This window comes from Pseudorca crassidens, chromosome 3 (genome assembly GCF_039906515.1).
Source record: "Pseudorca crassidens isolate mPseCra1 chromosome 3, mPseCra1.hap1, whole genome shotgun sequence".
NCBI classification, from domain to species: Eukaryota; Metazoa; Chordata; class Mammalia; order Artiodactyla; family Delphinidae; genus Pseudorca; species Pseudorca crassidens.
The window spans coordinates 116,082,331-116,100,290 of record NC_090298.1 but is presented as its reverse complement, the minus strand read 5'-3'; the positions used below and the strand labels follow the sequence as shown (position 1 = coordinate 116,100,290).

Sequence of the window (17,960 nt, the reverse complement as noted above, 5' to 3'; positions counted from 1 at the left end):
CCCAGGAGGGCTAAGTTTCTAATCACTGGGCACTTGGGTGAGTTGGGACAAATACTGAGTCAGGCAAGATTTGTCAATAGGTGAAACATCTTTTCCAGTAGTCACAAATTGGCTGTGGGCTGAATTCCATATATAGATATGTTTTGTTTAGCTTTTGTATTTTAAAATTTGAATGCTTTCAGAGGGGGCATTTTTTTCTCAGCCCTCACCACTCCCTGTTGTCTTACAGATGGCCTTCCTTACTCATCTCTCTTATTTGCCTGCCTCCCATGGGCATTTGAGTTGGCTTCTGCATCTTGGATCAATATTTCTTACCTGCCCTTCTACCAGTATTCCTCTTGCCTAGGTGTTTGATGGCCTCAGGCTTTCTAGGCTCATTTTCTTCTTTCTACCCTACCCAGAAATATCCTTCTGGATTTGTGTTTAGGCTCTGAACTTAGCTTTTTCTTGGCCCTTAGGAATACTTGCTGTCACCTTGTCCTATATCTGATAGCCTAATTGCTGTCCTGGGATTCAAAAGAAGTACTGCTATATCCAAAGAAATTAATTTTTAAAACAACTTTATTGAGATAAAATTTATATACCATAAAATTCAGTAATTTAAAGTGTACCATGGGAATAATTCTCAAACCTCCTAGGGAATGTTGATAGAATAGATGGGTGGTTTCTAGACTATGGTGTTTCATGGACCAGAAAACTTTAAAAGAAAGTTCAGACCAAAGTCCGAACTGGACCAAAGGCCAGTTTCTTTACTTTGCTGAGTTAAGGGCCTTAACATAGAAACAACCCACTATCATCCACCATCATCATTATCTCATTTTATAAAAGGACATTTTAACACTAAAAAGATAGAAATGATGTAATTTCAGAAAAAAAGAACTCTTTTTTATATTGGACACTTCTAAATTCCTTGTTTCCAAACCACTGGAATGAATTGCCACAATAAACAAACCACTCAAAACTCAGCTTTAAAACAACAGTAATTTCTTTTTGTATAGCTTTGACTCTTAGAACCATAGTAATAGTTCACGTACCCTTCATATGCCCCCAAATAAAAAATTGAACCAACCAGGATGTGGAGGAATGGAAACAACAAAGTGGAACACAGACACTAACAAATGAACCAAATTGATAACATAATCATACTGATGGGGGTAGGGAAGAATGGAACTAACCTAAATGACCTTGTGAAATGATAACTTTGACTAGATACTGTAAAATTAAAGACAAAGGAGCTGTATGTAAATGCTGTAATCTAGTTTGTCAAATGTGTTTCTCACAGGGGTATGGGTTAGCAATTTTGAAACTACTTTGTATGTGTACTAGTATTGAACAATAAATATAATATTGCAGGTAAAAAGAACCAGTTTTCTCACTATTGGAGAAAGAAGTTGCAAATAAGGAAATGGGGGAGATGAACCCTGTGGGGCTGATTGGAATCTGAGGTATCAGTATAATCTTGTAGTTTTTAAGAGGTCCACAGACAAATAGATGTAGAAATACAGATGTGTATATGTGCATATATGTACACACACGTATAAATTTCTTATCTCTGACCCAGAGAGTGCCCAGAAGCAATGACAACCTAGTAGTAGTGAACACACCTATCATGCAGATCATGGTTTCTAAAGACTGTTCTTCAATAAAAAACTAGGACTCCTTGAAAAATGGTTGATTCCAGGGCTGGGAAAAGGAAAATGCAAGATAAACTTGGAGTATCTTATGGATCCAGAAAGTAAGGAAGTACTTGAAAAAAAGAAAATGATGGGGGAAAGGGACTTGCCAAAGGAACACAAGAGCTAACCTGGAGGAGCTCCTAGTTGCCAAAGCTGAAATAATTTGAGCAACAAAATAATGATAATATTGCATTATAACTCACAGAATAAAATATCCATGAGAACATATTGATAAAGCAAATAATTAAGTAGATGGAGGAGCAACAGTTTTTCCTTGTAGTGAAATTTCAATTAAGAAATGTGTAAGGAAGGAGGGGAGTAGAAAATTGCTATTAGACTGTCTCCACAGTGGTAATTGTTGCAAACGGATCCCTCTAATGGTGTGCAAAGGTTTGAGGAAAAAGAGGATTTGTATAATCTTAGAATATTTCCCCCATGATCTTTTTTTAAACAATTCAGGGATTTTTAGTATACACACAGCATTGTGCAACCATCACCACATTTTCATCACCCCCAAAAGAAACAATGCTTATTAGTGGTCATTCCCCATTCCTCCCTTCCCCTAGCCCCTGACAACCATTAATTTACTATGTCTGTTGATTTGCCTATTCAGGACATTTCATATGAAAGGAATCATATGATATGTGACTTTTTGTATCTGTCTTTCAGTTAGTTTAATGCATTCAAAGTTCGTCCATGTTATAGTATATATCAGTGTTTCATTCCTTTTTTTTAAGTTACTGTGTATTTTATTTATTTATTTATTCCAGTTTTATTGAGATACAGTTTAATGATTTGAAGTATTTCATTCCTTTTAGTGGCTGAATAGTGTTCTGCTGCATAGATAGACCACATTTTGTTTGTTCATTTCTCAGAGTTGATGGACATTTGGGTTGTTGCCACATTTTGGCTATTACAAATAATGCTACAGTGAACATTCATGTACAAGTTTTTGTGTGAACATATGTTTTTAGTTCTCTTGTGAATATACCTAGGTGAAGAATTGCTGGGTTCATAGGGTAGCTCTTTGTCTAACATTTTGAGAAACAGCCAGACTGTTTTCTACAGTTTGGTAGTTTGCCATGATTTTTGTTTACCACAGTGGAAAAGCTCAGTATAGATTACTTTTGTTAGTTGATCAAGACCAATATCACCAGTATAAGACATGTTGACATCACGAACCTTTTGTTATGATACACTGAGAAGAACATGACATAATTTCTGTTCTTCTGTCAAGGTGGCATGATTTGAGTTTAATCATCACAAGAACCAGACAGTCCTGAATAACTGATAAGTATTTATTTCTTGAGGGTATCAGGGTCATGAAAGACAAGGGAAGACTGAGGAACTGTTGTAGAGTGCAGGAAACTAGGGAGAAATAACAACCAAAGGCCTTATGGGATCCTGGAACAAAAAAGGACCTTAGTGGAAACACTGGTAAGGTTTGAAAAGGATCTTTAGTTTGGTTACTGGTGTTAATTTCCCAGTAACTGTCTATGGCTGTATAAGATATTAACATTGGGAAAAGCTGTGTAAGTGATATATGGAAACTCTCTATACTATTTTTGCAAGTGTACATTTAAAGGTAGTTCAAAGTAAAAAGTTAAAAAAGGTATCCAGTCATTTATTCTTGTTCACATGTCTGCAGATAGGCTAGACTTGGCTGACTGTGGTTGGGCTCAGTTGGGTTCATCTCCAGTCTGCACTTTGGGTCCAGGTCTGCTCCATGGGTCTCTCATCCTTCTTGGATCAGAATGCTAGTAGAGCATGTTCTTCTCACAGTGTACACAATTCCAAGAGAAAACCCAAACACACAAGCACATTTCAAACATCTGTGGCACATTTCCTAACATCCTGCTGGCCAAAGCACGTCACAGGCCAAGTCCAAAGTCAAAGGTTGGGAAAGTACACTCTACTGCTAGTAGGAGGGACTCTGAGGTCACATGGTAACGGGGGTGGATGGAACAGAACTGGTGACAATGATGCAGTCTACCACCTATTTTTTCCCCCCTCAGGGAGCCAGGGTTAGGGAAATAGACACTGCAGTCTTTGCAGGCCTATTTGCCTTTCTGGATTCCTGTCTTATTTTCTGCTTGTCCCCTTCCCCTCTACCGCCCAATCCCTGCATGTATCTGGTGACTTTTGGCCTCTGTTTTGTTCTTCTCCAGTGTTCTGGTCCCTTCAGAGAGGCCCTAGAAGGAAGCAGGTCAGATCACACTCTCTAACTTGGCCTTTTTCCCAATGGGGTGAAAACATTTGAAATACTGTGTTTTCTGTTGCCTCTGCCACTGCTGCTGTGGCTGGTTTCATGTATTTTAAATGAGCGTAACCTGTATTTTAAGTTAATGTTATTGTGGTTGCTCTTGCCCCCTGTGGCGGCTTATGTGAAGGGATTAATTTTGGAATTTTCCCCAAATAAAATAAATGGATTCACATAAGATCCTAGTCTTTTCCTTGGCCAGCTTAGCACAGTCTAACCTGTTACGTTCTGAAACTTTTAAAGTCATGTACTTTTTCTCTTTTTTATTTCTAATTTCAAAAGTCTGAAAATTCAAGATATTATTATTACTGTTATTAGTACAATTACTACTAAAAATAACTATGACTACTAATTATTATGAATTATTATGAATCTACTTGTCCTAGTGAAAATCCTTGTTAGCATTTCCACACACCTCTAGATAAGCTAGGATTTTCTCTTTTCCATTTTTGATTTTTCACTTAATATATAATTATTGAGGGTTTACTATATGCTTGCATATGTGATAGACCCTGAAGATAAACTAAGATGTAACTGTTGATTGTGGTAAGTATTATTAAGAAAAAGGGTCATGGCAGGGAGTTCTCTGGCAGCCCAGTGGTTAGGACTAGGTGCTTTCACTGCTGTGGACCCGGGTTCAATCCCTGGTTGGGGAACTAAGATCCTGCAAGCTGCATGGGGTGGTCAAAAAAAAAAGAAAGAAGGAAAGAGAAAGAAAACGGGTCATGGTGTTGTGTGAAAGCCTTTAGATGGAAGCCAGATCTGGTCTGGGGAAATAGAGGATGCCTCTCAGAGAGGAAGCGACTCTTAGCTGGGATTGGAAGAATGAAGAGATGGAGGCTGGGGTTGGAAGGAGCATTCTGGGCGAAGGGAACAGCAGGTGGAATGGCCCTGTGGTAGGAGGGAGCATGGTTCCTTTCATGGAATGGAAGAAGGCTAGTGTGGCCTAGAACATGGGGAACGAGGAGTGGACAAGTTTGAAGAGGCAGGCAAGGAGCTAGATACTAAAAAGGGCCTCATTGACTAGCATGAAGATTTTCATCTTTAAGAACAGTAGGAAGCCATCAAAAGGTTCGAGGCAGGGGAATAACATAGTCAGATTTGTGTTTTGAAAGAAAAAAAAATCATTCATTGTAAAGAACAGTTTGATTAGGAGGTAAGAGGAGATAGTAGAGGCCAGTTAGAAGGCTTTGGCAGTATCCAGAAGAGAGATGGTGATGGTTCAGAGAAGGGCAGTGGTGGGGAGGGCAGAGAGAAAGGTATGCATTCAAGAAGAAAGAAGACATGTGGCAGGAGAAACACCAGATTTGGGAGATTGGGTATATGGGGTTTAAAGTAGAGGGAAGATCAAGGATGACCTACTTAGCCTTCAGCCGGGAAGATACTCTTGTTGTTATGTTGGTTTTGGATCTCTCCAGTTGAGATAATCTCTCCCTTTCATACGTTTGGAGATAGGATTTTTTTTTTTTTTTCCCCTTGGCTGTGCTGCGCGGCTTGTGGAATCTCAGTTCCCGGACTGGGGATTGAACCTGGGCCACGGCAGGGAAAGCACCAAATCCTAACCACTAGACCACCAGGGAACTCCCTTGGAGATGGAATTAATGCTAAAAAAAAATTACCTCTTGCCCCATGATCATAGGAATAGGATAGAAGTTACCAGTTTCTTGTTCTTGCCAGTATTTGGCCTCATCTCTTCCCAGAACCAACTTCCTCAACCATTACCTTTATTTTCCTACCCAAACTGGGGTTCCAGTGGCACATCAAGACAGCAGCCTCCACAGCCCTTCCAGTTTTTCCAAGCTCTTCTGCTCCCTGCCTCCTGAATGCAGCCTGTCAGTTTCTGTGTCTGAGTCTTTGCACGAAAGGCACCATCTATTTGGGATTCCCTTTATTCCCAGTCTGGGTCTCACTTTTTGCATCATTTAACCCCCAATTCAGGGAGCCTCCCCAGAGATAGGTTTCCCCATTCTACTCTGAACATACCTTTTTAAAAAATCCTTGAGGCATTTTGGATGGGTTTGAGGTTAGAAGTGGATCATTATGCACATACACTCAGGTACTCAAGTTCCCTTTTAGTTCTTAGGCAAAGATATAGAAACTCCCTGCTGAAGTGGGATGGCAGGAACAGAACAGTTTGTCTTGGAGTGGTGTTTCCTCAGCTCCTTGGTTCTCTGATGGAGGCACAGTGGTTGGTGTAACTTGGAGTTTGCTATGATCCTGCCAGAATTGAGAAAACTTGAATTCTTGCTACATCATTACTCTTTTATGCTCGGGGTTTACCTCATCTTTCCAAGCTAACTTGTGCTATGCACTTCGCTTGAAGGAATTTTTCACATGCAGTGTCCCTCCAGGTACTGTATAGGTCATAAGTCTTCTCTCTTCTTGGCTTTTAGGTCATGCTGTTCCTGCAGGATCTCATGTGCGGCTGAATCTCCAGACTGGGGCAAGAGAAGTGAAACTCCAAGATGAGGACAAGCTTCGAAATAATTTGAAAGGGTTGAAAAAAGGCAAAAGGTATAGTGTCAACCCTAGGGACTGGGAGACTGACAGCTTTGACCCTGTAATACTGAGAGTAATGACAATGTACTGTTTCTTACCCAAATACACATGGCTTTAAATTTTTTAAAATTTAATAGCTTAGAATTTGTGATAAATCTGTCAGGGTTTTATGGATGTTTACTTCTATGGTCTTTGGAAAGAAATAGTTTGCAAAGCAAGTTGATACTTTAAAAAAGGCTGTAGGGGGAATGCTTAACCTGCTTTAAAAATGAAGCCATTTTTCCCAGTACTTTAAGAGTACCCATTTGAATCTCAACAATTAATGCACTGATTACAGATGAGTCATCTATTCATTAAAACAGGCCTGTTAGGCCTTCTGCTTTGCAGTAATACTTCCTTGGTGAACAATAAAATTGCATTTTAAAGTCTTTAATTCAGACCAACTTTTCCTCTTGTTAGTCTGTATTAAAACAGGCTTTCAAAAGTTCTCCAATGGTAAGAGTTGCCTTATTTTTTAATAATCAGTTTAGATTATTTGCTTTTGGGCAATTCGTAGTCTCTATTTTTCTGTTTTTTGCTTTGAATTACCAAGTTTTTTTGCTTGCTATTTCCTGTGTAAGGGAGAAGGAGGATGAGGCATGGGGTTGCAGGGGCTGCTGGAATTGTGCAGTTTGAAAGGTCCGTATAAATACCAGCCATGAAGTGTCTAACACAAGGACCAGCAAATTATGGCCTGAAGCAAAATATTGGGACTACTGCCTTTTTTTGTATGACCCAGAAGCTAGGTTGTTGTTAACATTTTTTAATGGTTGAAAAAAATTGAAGAAGAAAAATATTTCATGACTGAAAATTATTTGAAATTCAGATTCTGGTGTCCATAAATAAAATTTTATTGGAACATAGCCATGCTCACTCATTTAGGTATTGTCTATGGCTGATTTCTTGCTACACTGACAGAGTTGAGTAGTTAGGAAAATCACCCCATAAGGCCTACAAAGCCTAAAATATTATCTGATTATTACAAATAGTTTGCTGTCCCTGTTCTAATACGAGCATATCTCGTTTTATTGTGCTTCACTTTGTTGCAGTTCACAGATACTGCGTTTTTCACAAATTGAAGATTTGTGGTAACCCTGTGTCGAGCAAGTCTATTGCTACCATTTTTCCAACAGCATTTGCTCACTTCATGTCTCTGTGTCACGTTTTGGTAATTTTCACAATATTTCAAACTTTTTCATTAATATTTGTTATGGTGATCCTGTGATTAGTTCTTTGATGAATAGATCTTTGATGTTACTATTGTAATTGGTTTTTTGGTTTGTATTGGTTTTTGTCATGTATCTTTTTTTTTTTTTTTTGCGGTACGTGGGCCTCTCATTGTTGTGGCCTCTCCTGTTGCGGAGCACAGGCTCCGGACGCACAGGCTCAGCGGCCATGGCTCACGGACTTAGCCGCTCCGCAGCATGCGGGCTCTTCCCAGACCCGGGCACGAACCCGCGTCCCCCGCATTGGCAGGCGGACTCTCAACCACTGCACCACCAGGGAAGCCCTGTCATGTATCTTTTAATTAAGGTACCTACTTTTTTTTAGACGTAATGCTGTTACACACTTAATAGACTAAGTATAGTGTAAACATAACTTATGTGCACTGGGAAGCCAAAAAATTTATGTGACTCGCTTTATTGCAATATTCACTTTATTGCGATGGTTTGGAACAGTGACCTCAATATCTCTGAGATATGCCTATTTATGTAAGTATTGGGAATCAATCATGGATTACTGAGTGGGGTTAGTGTTAGTCAGTCCTTGGATTTTTATTATTTTAACAATATTTTGCAGTTAGATATGAGGCAGAAAGTTACCTTAGAGACCCAATTTTTACCTGAGTCTTTTCTTTTATATACCTGGCAAAAGGTCATCCATCCTGTCCATGTGGCACTCACAAGCCCACAAAGTAGCTTATTCAGATTTGGGCATTTTTCACTGTTGGAAAATTCAACTTTATATTATGATAGATAAGGAGCTATTTGTCATCCTTATAGTCACTCCAAAGTGGGAAGGATCTTTACTTTCCCCCATCTCTCCGTATAGGCCTGAACCTGGATTAACCCAGGTTATATGATGATTATTTTCTCAGAACCATCGAAGAAAGAATCAAATCTCGTTGTCGTAACCCCTGTCAACCTCCCTCCATCCCTAGCATGCTTATACATACATTTTTCAGTGTCTCAAAGTACTTAGGAAGTCTTTTCTCACATCTAAGTCAAGTCTTATTTTCTGAATAAGAAGACTATTTTTTCCTGGTTTAAGACTACTTTTTCCTGGTTTAGGAACTTGATGAATTTGGAGCTTTTTATTTGTTGGTTTTAATACTATGGGAAGTGATTTCTCCAATACCTGACCATAGATCATCAGTAGGAGCACTTATCGCTTTGTCTGTTGCTCCTGTCTTTTTATACTAGAAAGCAGAGCCATCCATGTGGTCTGTAGTAGAGACACCATAAGAGAAGAATATTCATCCCTACTCCTGCCTCTTTGCTTTTCTCCTTTGGAACATTTCTGAGGGCTCTGCCCTGGAATAGCCTCCAGGATATGCTGGACATGTCTTCTTCCTTCTCAGCATTTATAGCCAGCAGCAAACCTGTCTGAACAGAAGCCCAAAGGCATTGACAAGGTGGTGTGGGTGTTCAGTGCTGTGAGCTCAGTGAGTCTCTGATTGCCTTTGGTGGTGACTTCCTTCTCATGGAGTGGACCTCATCCTGTGCTCCTTTAATTCCACTTTACAGTGTCTTCCTGCCTCTTTAGTTCTGGAATGGGAACATAGGCCAAAGGGCAGGGCTAATTTTCAAAATTGTTATAATATTTTGCTTATTGACTTAATTCTGTTTTGGGGAACAAGATCCACAGCTTTCCATCAGATTGTCAAAGAAGTTGGTGATCCCACAAAGGTAAGAACCACTGGCTAGGACTTCCCTGGTGGCTCAGTGGTTAAGAATCTGCCTGCCAGTGCAGGGGACACGGGTTCGAGCCCTGGTCCGGGAAGATCCCACATGCCGCGGAGCAACTAAGCCCGTGTGCCACAACTACGGAGCCTGCGCTCTAGAGCCCGCGAGCCACAACTACTGAGCCCGAGTGCCACAACTACTGAAGCCCACGCGCCTAAAGCCCGTGCTCTGCAACAAGAGAAGCCACCCAATGAGAAGCCCGCAAACCGCAACAAAGAGTAGCCCCTGCTTGCTGCAACTAGAGAAAGCCCGCGCGCAGCAACAAATACCTAAGGCAGCCAAAAATAAAAATAAGTAAATTAAAAAAAAAAAAAGAACCACTGGCTAGAGAGAGATGGGAATAGTCCATTCAGCCTAATCCATGGCAGCTTCTCCATTAGAGCTGCTGGATGTGTGACTGGCCACACTGCTACCTAGAGCTACAGTTCCTAAAGCCTGGGAGAGGTTTCCTGACTCTGACTTGTCCCAGAAGATTCTCTTGGCACTACCTGAGTTCAGTGTATAGTTGGCTCTCAGCAGGTTTTCCTCTTCCTCTTTGTGTGTTAGGTATGCCGTCTCCACTGGTTTTAGTCTGTATCCCTGTCAATCTCTCCATAGTACATCTCTATTTTTGCCTTGGAACAACCAGATTTTTGAGTCATCCTCTTATGTTTAGAGGGATAAGGGACAAACTGCATCCAAGTTGTTTCATTTTGGGTTGAGCATTTACCACGGTATAATATGGTATAGTAGTTAGGGGAGTGGGCCAAGGACAGGACCATTTACTTACTCCATTCATTCATTTCACAAAAGACCTATTGAGTGCCTATGTGCCAGGCACTGGGGATACAGTAGTAAACAAAACAGGCAAGATGCTAGCTTTATTGAGGTTGGCAGGCAGGAAAAGAGAGAAATAAGTATGCAAGTAAGGTAATTACAGATTATAATAAATACTAGGGAAGAAATAAGGTGATAAGTCCCTGAGGGAGGTAACTGTAGATAGGATGGTTTGAGAAGGCCTTCTCAAAGAGATGTTTGAACTGAGACCTGAAGTATGAGGGGCATTTAGTCATGCAGAGGGTTAGTTTTATAGGTTTATGGTTAGAGCATTTCAGGCAGAAGAAACAAGAAGATTTTCTGGCTTTGTTAAGGAAAGGGCTTTGTCAAGTTCAAGAAACAGGAAAATGATCAGGTTGACTAGAGGGTAGGAGAAGGAAGAAGACTAATATGAGATGAGATTGGGAAGCTATGAGGGGCCAGATCATGTGGAATTTTGAGGAGCATGTTAAATGTTCTTCATTTAAGTAGAATTGTAATGGAAAGCCATTGGAGGATTTGGGGTGGGAGAGTCATTTAATGTAATGTAGTTTAGCAAGATCATTCTAGTTGCTATGTATATGGAGGATAGATTGAAGGTGGACAAAAAAAGATGCACAGAGACGATTAGAATGTCATTTAAGTGGATCAGGCAAAACATAATGGTGGCTTAGTCTGTGGTGTGTGAAGGAGAGTGGATGAATTGGAGATTTAATTTGGAGGTAGCAGCAATAGGACTTGCTTACGACTTAGATGTAGGGGTTGGAAAAAGGGTAGGGTTAGGGGTTCAGGGTAAAGCCTCATTTGGGATTTGCACAACTAGGTACTTGAAGGTACTATTTATTGAACTAGAAAAGATTGAGAGAGGGACAGTTTTATGGGGAGAACTATCAAGACCTATGTTTTAGATGTAATAAGTTTGGGGGGGCCATTAAATATCCGAGATCCAAGATATATCAGTAGTTGTACAGGAGTCTGGCTGGTACTCAGAGAAGAGATTTGGGTCAAAGATGTAAATTTGGGCATCACTGCCTGATAGATATTTTAAAATATTTAGGTGAGAGGGTAGAGATAGAGAAGAAAAGATTGTCCAGGATTGAACTCTGAGGTGTTCCAGCATATAGGATTTAGGTAGGAGATAAGGAACCAACAAGAAGAGACAGAGAAGGAGTAAGGAAGAGGAAGAACCCGGAGAGTGTGGCAACAAGAAGCCGGGAAAGGAGAGTGTTTCAAGGAGGGAGGGGTGAACTGTGTAAATGCTGCTGAGTGGTTGAGGAACATGGCACTAGTGAAGAGTCCATTGGATTTGACCATCAGTTACTGGGAATTTTGATGAGCAGTTTTAGTGGGGTTGTGGGAATAAAATCCAGGTTAATGCATATGGCAACGGAAATAGCATTCAAGGAGGTGTGGATAGTGAATGAAGACAATGTGTTCATAAAGTTTTACTTAATCTGAACAGGAGCAGGGAAATGGCATGATAATTAGAGACTGTGGAGTCAAAGGAGTGTTGGTATGCTGATGGGAATAATCCAATCAAAGGAAAAATTGATGATGCAGGCAGGTGGGAGTGGTATAATTATGGGAGTTAAAGCTTTTGAAAAGGCAAGTGGGATCTCTAGCCTAAGTTCAGCAGGGGCAGGGGCACTGTCATCCATTCCAATAGTAGAGAAAGCAGAAAATACAGATTTAGGTGCAGGTTGGTGTATAGAGTGGATGATGGAAAGGTGAGGGAGTTCTTGATAACATCTGTTTTTCTCAGTGAAGAATAAAGTGAGAATAGCAGCTGAGGATAGTTGTATGTGTGCCTGTGCGTGTGCACACACTCATGTGTACCCACACATGTGCACACTTCTGTGTGTGCAGTTGGGGCTGAGAGTGGGTGATGATGGATAGCCTGAAGAATGGGACTTTAGGCAGTAAACAGATATACAGACATGACGGGATTAATCCTGACCAAGTATTGGAGGAAGGAGGAGATAATCTGCTCAAGTTATAGCCCTAAATACGTAACTCCCTCCTAGGGGTAAGGATCAGGGCAGTGGCATCCTCTTGCAGCTGGCAGTGGGTGATTCTCTGACAGGAAAGGGGTTCTCTTTCCTACCTTGTAGGGTTGTGGTAATGATTTGAATGAAATATTACTTCTAAAGGGTTAACATAGTGCCTGACACATGGATAAGTGGTCTGTAAATGGGAGTGATTAGCTATTATTAATTAGTTTAGGAGGACTGGGGTTTAAAGAAGTCAAGTGTTTTTCTGAGGGCCCTAAGGGGTCTCTAGGATGAATCAAAGACTGAGTGAGTACCTCTCATGAGACCTGAGGCTGGCTAGGATCTTGGACCATGAGACTGATGTACTCATCTCGCCTGGAACAGAGAGTAGTCCAGTAGCCCCTTCCTCCCCAGCCTCTGATATATCTCCAGGGATATCTGGATTCCTCCCTCCCCCTGCCCTGCCAGCTGGACAGTCTTGTCATGCACAGCTCACTTTCTACGCTTCCCTTAGTCTGTATGTACCACTCTTTTTCTTACCTCTGTTAACTGAACTGAAGTGAGTGCTGGTGGCAAAACCTGCCTTCCACCCCCTCACCCCATGAATACCTTCTCTGCAGTCAAGATGAATTGTTGTGGCTTGGATCAGCTCCAGGGCTCTTTGTGAGGATACCACTCTAGTCTCTGCCAGGTTCCTGACATTATGTCCACATTGGTTCCTTTCTTCCCTGTCCTTGGAGGCTGGCTATGGAAGGTGGCTGGCCTCGATTTTAGTTCTCAGTATCTCAAACTCATTCCTTTGTCAGGTTGACTCATACCTCCTGCATGTACTCTGTGCTCAGGGGTTGGTCTTAAGGGTATGAATTTATCCAACCTGTTTTTGTAAAGATAGACTGAGTCGTCAAATCAGGTCAGGCACACACTTGGGGGGCTCAGGTCCCTGTTGGTCTCTTTCCTAGAAGAATATAAATAGGGTATATGTTATTTCCTCTGTCTGTGCCCAGCATCCTCCAGGAGGTCTTACTCTGGCACGTACTGAGAGAGCAGCATCGCACAGTCATTCTAGACTTGTTCTGCACAAGTAGCTGGTTGAGAGCTCTCTGTCCATGGTGGGCTTCTGTCTGCCTTATGCCATTTTCTCCTCTTTCATGAAGTGACTCCATCTTCAGCTCTTTCCTCCTCTAGCTTCAAGGTGAGATCACCCTGTTAGACTTCTGGCTGACCCACGGCAAAGTTAGGATAGTGTGCTCTGAGTTAGAGCTGGCCTGGATTAGCTGGCTTTGGAGTGCCAGCCACCCAGAGGGGTTTTCTTTCTTGGGAAAGATGGTGCCCCCCTTGTGACTCTCAACTTCTCTTTGGACAGGCTGGACATCAACACCAATACCTATACATCTCAGGACCTCAAGAGCGCACTGGCAAAATTCAAGGAGGGGGCAGATATGGAGAGTTCAAAGGAAGACAAGGTTTGTGATGTTGTTTATAGTGAGTTCATGTCATCCTGCAGAATGGCCTTGAAGGGAATCACTGTCTCCTGAAGCTTTAGCAGTGAACATGGGATAATAATAACAATAATATTATAAAATAATTTAAAGAGCCAAGTAAGTTAATGCCAAATAAGTAACCCTTTACAGACTCTTAAAAAAAAACGCTGGGAACTTTTCTGTCATCGTTTACGTTAGAATCCAACTTCCCATTACATATTTGGGAAAACTGAAGCACAAAGCAGAGAGAGCCATACTCTGCATTACCACAGACATCAGTGAGGGGAATAGAGATTAAAACCCAGATCTCTTCACTTATACTTGGATTAGGCACAAGTTTAAAGGACAGAGGACCTAGACCAGGAAGGAAGGGGCCCAAGTCCTTTGAACATATAGCAAACCTTTTCCAGACCTCAAATTCCTTAAATGTACAACAGATGGCTGAGGTTTCCTCCAGCTCTAAATTTGTTTATAAGCTAAGGGACTGAAAAGGAGAAAGAGGCAGAATTGTAGCCCCTTGGTTACGCCTCTAATGTCTGGGATGGCTCATGGATCCCGACCTATCAGAATGAAGTCTTATTCTTAGATGGATCATGAGCTCATGTGATAGCCAGAGAATGTTGCAAATCAGTTTTTACATTTCCACTTGAGTCCTGTCCTTGAAAGAACCTCCTCCAATGTCTGCCTTGCAGACCTTTCTAAGTTCTCCCTCCCCCTTCTCCTCTTCACAAGCCCCTTTGCTTTGTATTATATTTCTCTGCCCTCACCCCAGAATTCTGGCAGTATCTTGGAAAGGCAACACCAGGTTCTTGACAGCCTGTGTGTTAGTGGAGGAAGCTTTAGGTCCCTCAGATCCTTCAGAGCTAAGTATTTCTGAGACAGATGGACTGTGTGTGTGTGTGTGTGTGTGTGTGTGTGTTGGAGAGGACCTCAGGAGGAGGTGTTAATATGCAGGCCAAGTCTCCATGTCTTTACTCATCTTACCAAAGTCTCATCTCCCAACGTGGAGAGTGTATGTGGTATGAGAAGGTGAGTAGCAGGATGGCAGCAATTGTGGTAAAGGAAGGTGATGCATAAAATTATATCCCACTGCAGGTGTATTAACTGTGTGGGTGGAGAGGTGTGAGGAAAAGCAAATCCCCTGCCTGCTGAAGGTGAGGCCAGCAGAGGAGAGCAGTGCATGCTTAGGTGCCTGGAGCAGAGATTGGTATTCCTGTGACCAGGGGTTGGGTTCATTCCCACTCATTCTCTCACCATGAGCTCCACATGGAGCAGATGGGAACATAAAAGTTGGCCCCTGTTCCATGTTTTCTCTGTGGGTGGAAGACCCACTGCACCCCTGTCTCTTCTCTTTGCTCTCTTTAATGACATTCTTACCCCTAATTCAGTTAGTGTAGAAAAGTATGAATATTATGAAAATATTTTTTAATGTAAAAGCAAGAGATTATTTAAGTTTTCAGTTGCTGTTTTTTTTGCTATTAAAAATAATTCTTTCCCTGTGCAAGGGGAGATCCCAATAATGGTAGCCAAATATGACACTCCTGTACCAGCTGATTTGAGTCAGCTGCCACTTCTGACTTATGGCTGCCACACTGTTTCTTTACTTCTGTGCCACTTAGGTTGTTAGCTCCTTCACTGAGGTGCTGGGTCCTAGGTTCTTTTTCTCATTTTCATTTGTATCCTTCCTGGACTGACTCAGCTCCCTGCCAATGCATTGGGACTGGCAAATAAATTAACTTGAAGTAGGTTGGGGAGTTTTTTACATGTCTCAAGCTCCTGGCTGCAGATACCATAATACTTTTTGTTTATCAATCTTTAAACAAAATCTTTGCATGGTGACTTGCAAGTACAGGATGTACTTTTACTATTTATAAAAACAATACTGTGAGATATTGTATCATATCTCAACCAATTGAGTTAATTTTTTTTACCTGATTTTTTTGGGAGAAGGGCATCAATTCCATTATAACCATTGGTAACTTATTAGATTTAAGTGAATCAGTCCTTCCCGGAGTCCCTTGCTTTTTTTTTTTTTTTTTTTTGTGGTACGTGGCCCTCTCACTGTTGTGGCCTCTCCCGTCGTGGAGCACAGGCTCAGCGGCCATGGCTCACGGGCCCAGCCGCTCCGCAGCATGTGGGATCTTCCCGGACCGGGGCACGAACCCGTGTCCCTTGCATCGGCAGGCGGACTCTCAACCACTGCGCCACCAGCAAAGCCCCCAGAGTCCCTTGTTTTGTGGAAAATCTCTGTCTTACCCAACACATTTGGGCCATTGTTTTTGAACCTGATCTCTTTATCCCCCTACTATCATACAAATTGCTTGATGCTTTATGTTTTATCACGTCAGCTGTTATTTACCTATATTCTATAAATTGCTCCATTAAAAAATATGGTCTTCTTTTTAAAAAATATTTATTTATTTAATTTATTTTTGGCTGCATTGGGTCTTAGTTGTGGCACGAGGGATCTTCACTGCGGCCTGTGGGATCTTTTGTTGTGGCGCACGGGCTCTTCATTGTGGTACGTGGGTTTCTCTCTTTCTGGTTGTGGTGTGTGGGTTTTTTCTCTCTAGTTGAGGCGTGTGGGCTTAGTTGCCCCGCGGCATGTTGGATCTTAGTTCCCCGACCAGGGATCGAACCCGCGTCCCCTGCATTGGAAGGCAGATTCTTTACCACTGGAACACCAGGAGGTCCCCCAAATATGGCCTTCTTAAACTTTTGATTCTGGACAAGATAAAATAGACTCATTTCTCCCTATTCTTCCTGCTCAGGACAACTAAAAATCCTGGACATAATACTAAAAGCAAATATAAGAAGACTTTAAAGGTGAGAAGAAGAAGGTGGATTAGATAGGGACCTTGGAATTTCAGGGATGACATGGCAGTGAGTTCCTTGGCTTTCTTTTTGCCCTCTCTGTATCCCAGAATGGGCACTGGAGAAGCCCGTATCTTGGAAATAGCAACAGGTACAGATAGAGAAAAGGCCCTAAGAAAGGCCTGCTCTTCATAAGATAAAACTAGGAAAAGGGCAGCCTAATAGAACAAAAAACTTTTTGACAATACTTATTCTGCTTTAGCCAAAGACCTCCCTTAGTGCCAGTGGGAGTTGAATGGGGAACTTGTATTTCCACCTCCCATTTGGTGTAATATAGCAAAGCTGTACTCTCTTTCCTCCACCAGAGTGGTGTCAGCAGAAGCTGAGTGGGGAGCCTGAACTTGCACCCCCTCTGGTGGCAATAGATGGTGTGAGGCAGTGCTCTTCTACCTCAATCAAGGTGGTGTCAGGGAGAATTGAGCAGAGAGCCTGAATTTCTACTCTCTGCCCAGTGGTAGAAGACTATTCTCTGCTTCTCCCACTGCTGTAGTACCAGTAGAGACCAAGTGTGTAGCAGGCTGCTTTTTCTGTTGGGGTGGTGTCAGCAGAGGCTAAGAAGGGAACCTGAATGTCTGTCCCTTCCCTGGCAGCACCAAGGTAGTTTTTCACTTCTCTTAGCTTCAGCGATGCCGGAGGGCTGGTGAATGGAGAGTCTGTACTTCTACCCTCCATCTGGTGGGAACAAGTCAGCGTAAGTCAGCATTCGGCTTTCTACTCTGGGGCAGTGTTAATGGGGATAAGTGAGGAGCCCGAACTTCTACCCTCAGATCAGCAGTGATGAGGCAGTGCTTCAGTTACCCTGCCAAGGTGATGTCAGTAGAGGCCAAGGAAGGGCTTCCATTCCCAATGCTGAGTGTGCAGCAGTGGCAGGTGATGCTCTTCCTTCTCCTAACAAGAAGAGTGGTGGTAGGGTTTTGGAGGGAAGGGAGATGGAGAAAGGAATTTTGCATATGAAGTTCTGGGAATGCTCCCTAGTAACCCACAAGAGAAACTGACCAGAATTAACACAGCAGATTTGAGAATGGAACTAGAATACTGCCCATGTTTTTAGATTAGCTCTAGGTAGCACACACAGGAAGCAGACCAAAATAACACTGCAAATTCTGTGAAAACTAAATTGTCTTGGGCTCACAACTGTACAAGACCAGAACCAACATATTAAACCTAAACAGTGTGACTGCCTACTGTAAAGGAAGTTTCAGTGGAATTCAGAGTCTTATAACTTAATACTCAAAATGCCTAGTATACCAAAAATCACTCATCATACCAAGAACCAGGAAAATCAAAACTTGAATTAGGAAAGACAATTAACCAATGCCAACAGTGAGATGACCCAGGAGTTGGTATTATCAAACAAGAATTTTAAAGCAGTTATCATA

The 17,960-nt window shown here is 41.9% G+C and overlaps 1 protein-coding gene across 5 annotated transcripts in view; it reads left to right on the top strand.

Annotated features, from left to right (window-relative positions):
* SIL1 (SIL1 nucleotide exchange factor) overlaps positions 1–17,960 on the top strand; it is a 299,033-nt gene that overhangs the window by 203,760 nt on the left and 77,313 nt on the right. For all 5 annotated transcript variants that reach the window (XM_067731902.1, XM_067731904.1, XM_067731901.1 and 2 more), the window contains exons 4-5: positions 6,330–6,450; positions 13,590–13,689. In XM_067731902.1, the coding sequence (XP_067588003.1) occupies positions 6,330–6,450; positions 13,590–13,689 (221 nt within the window). The remainder of the gene's footprint in view (positions 1–6,329; positions 6,451–13,589; positions 13,690–17,960) is intronic.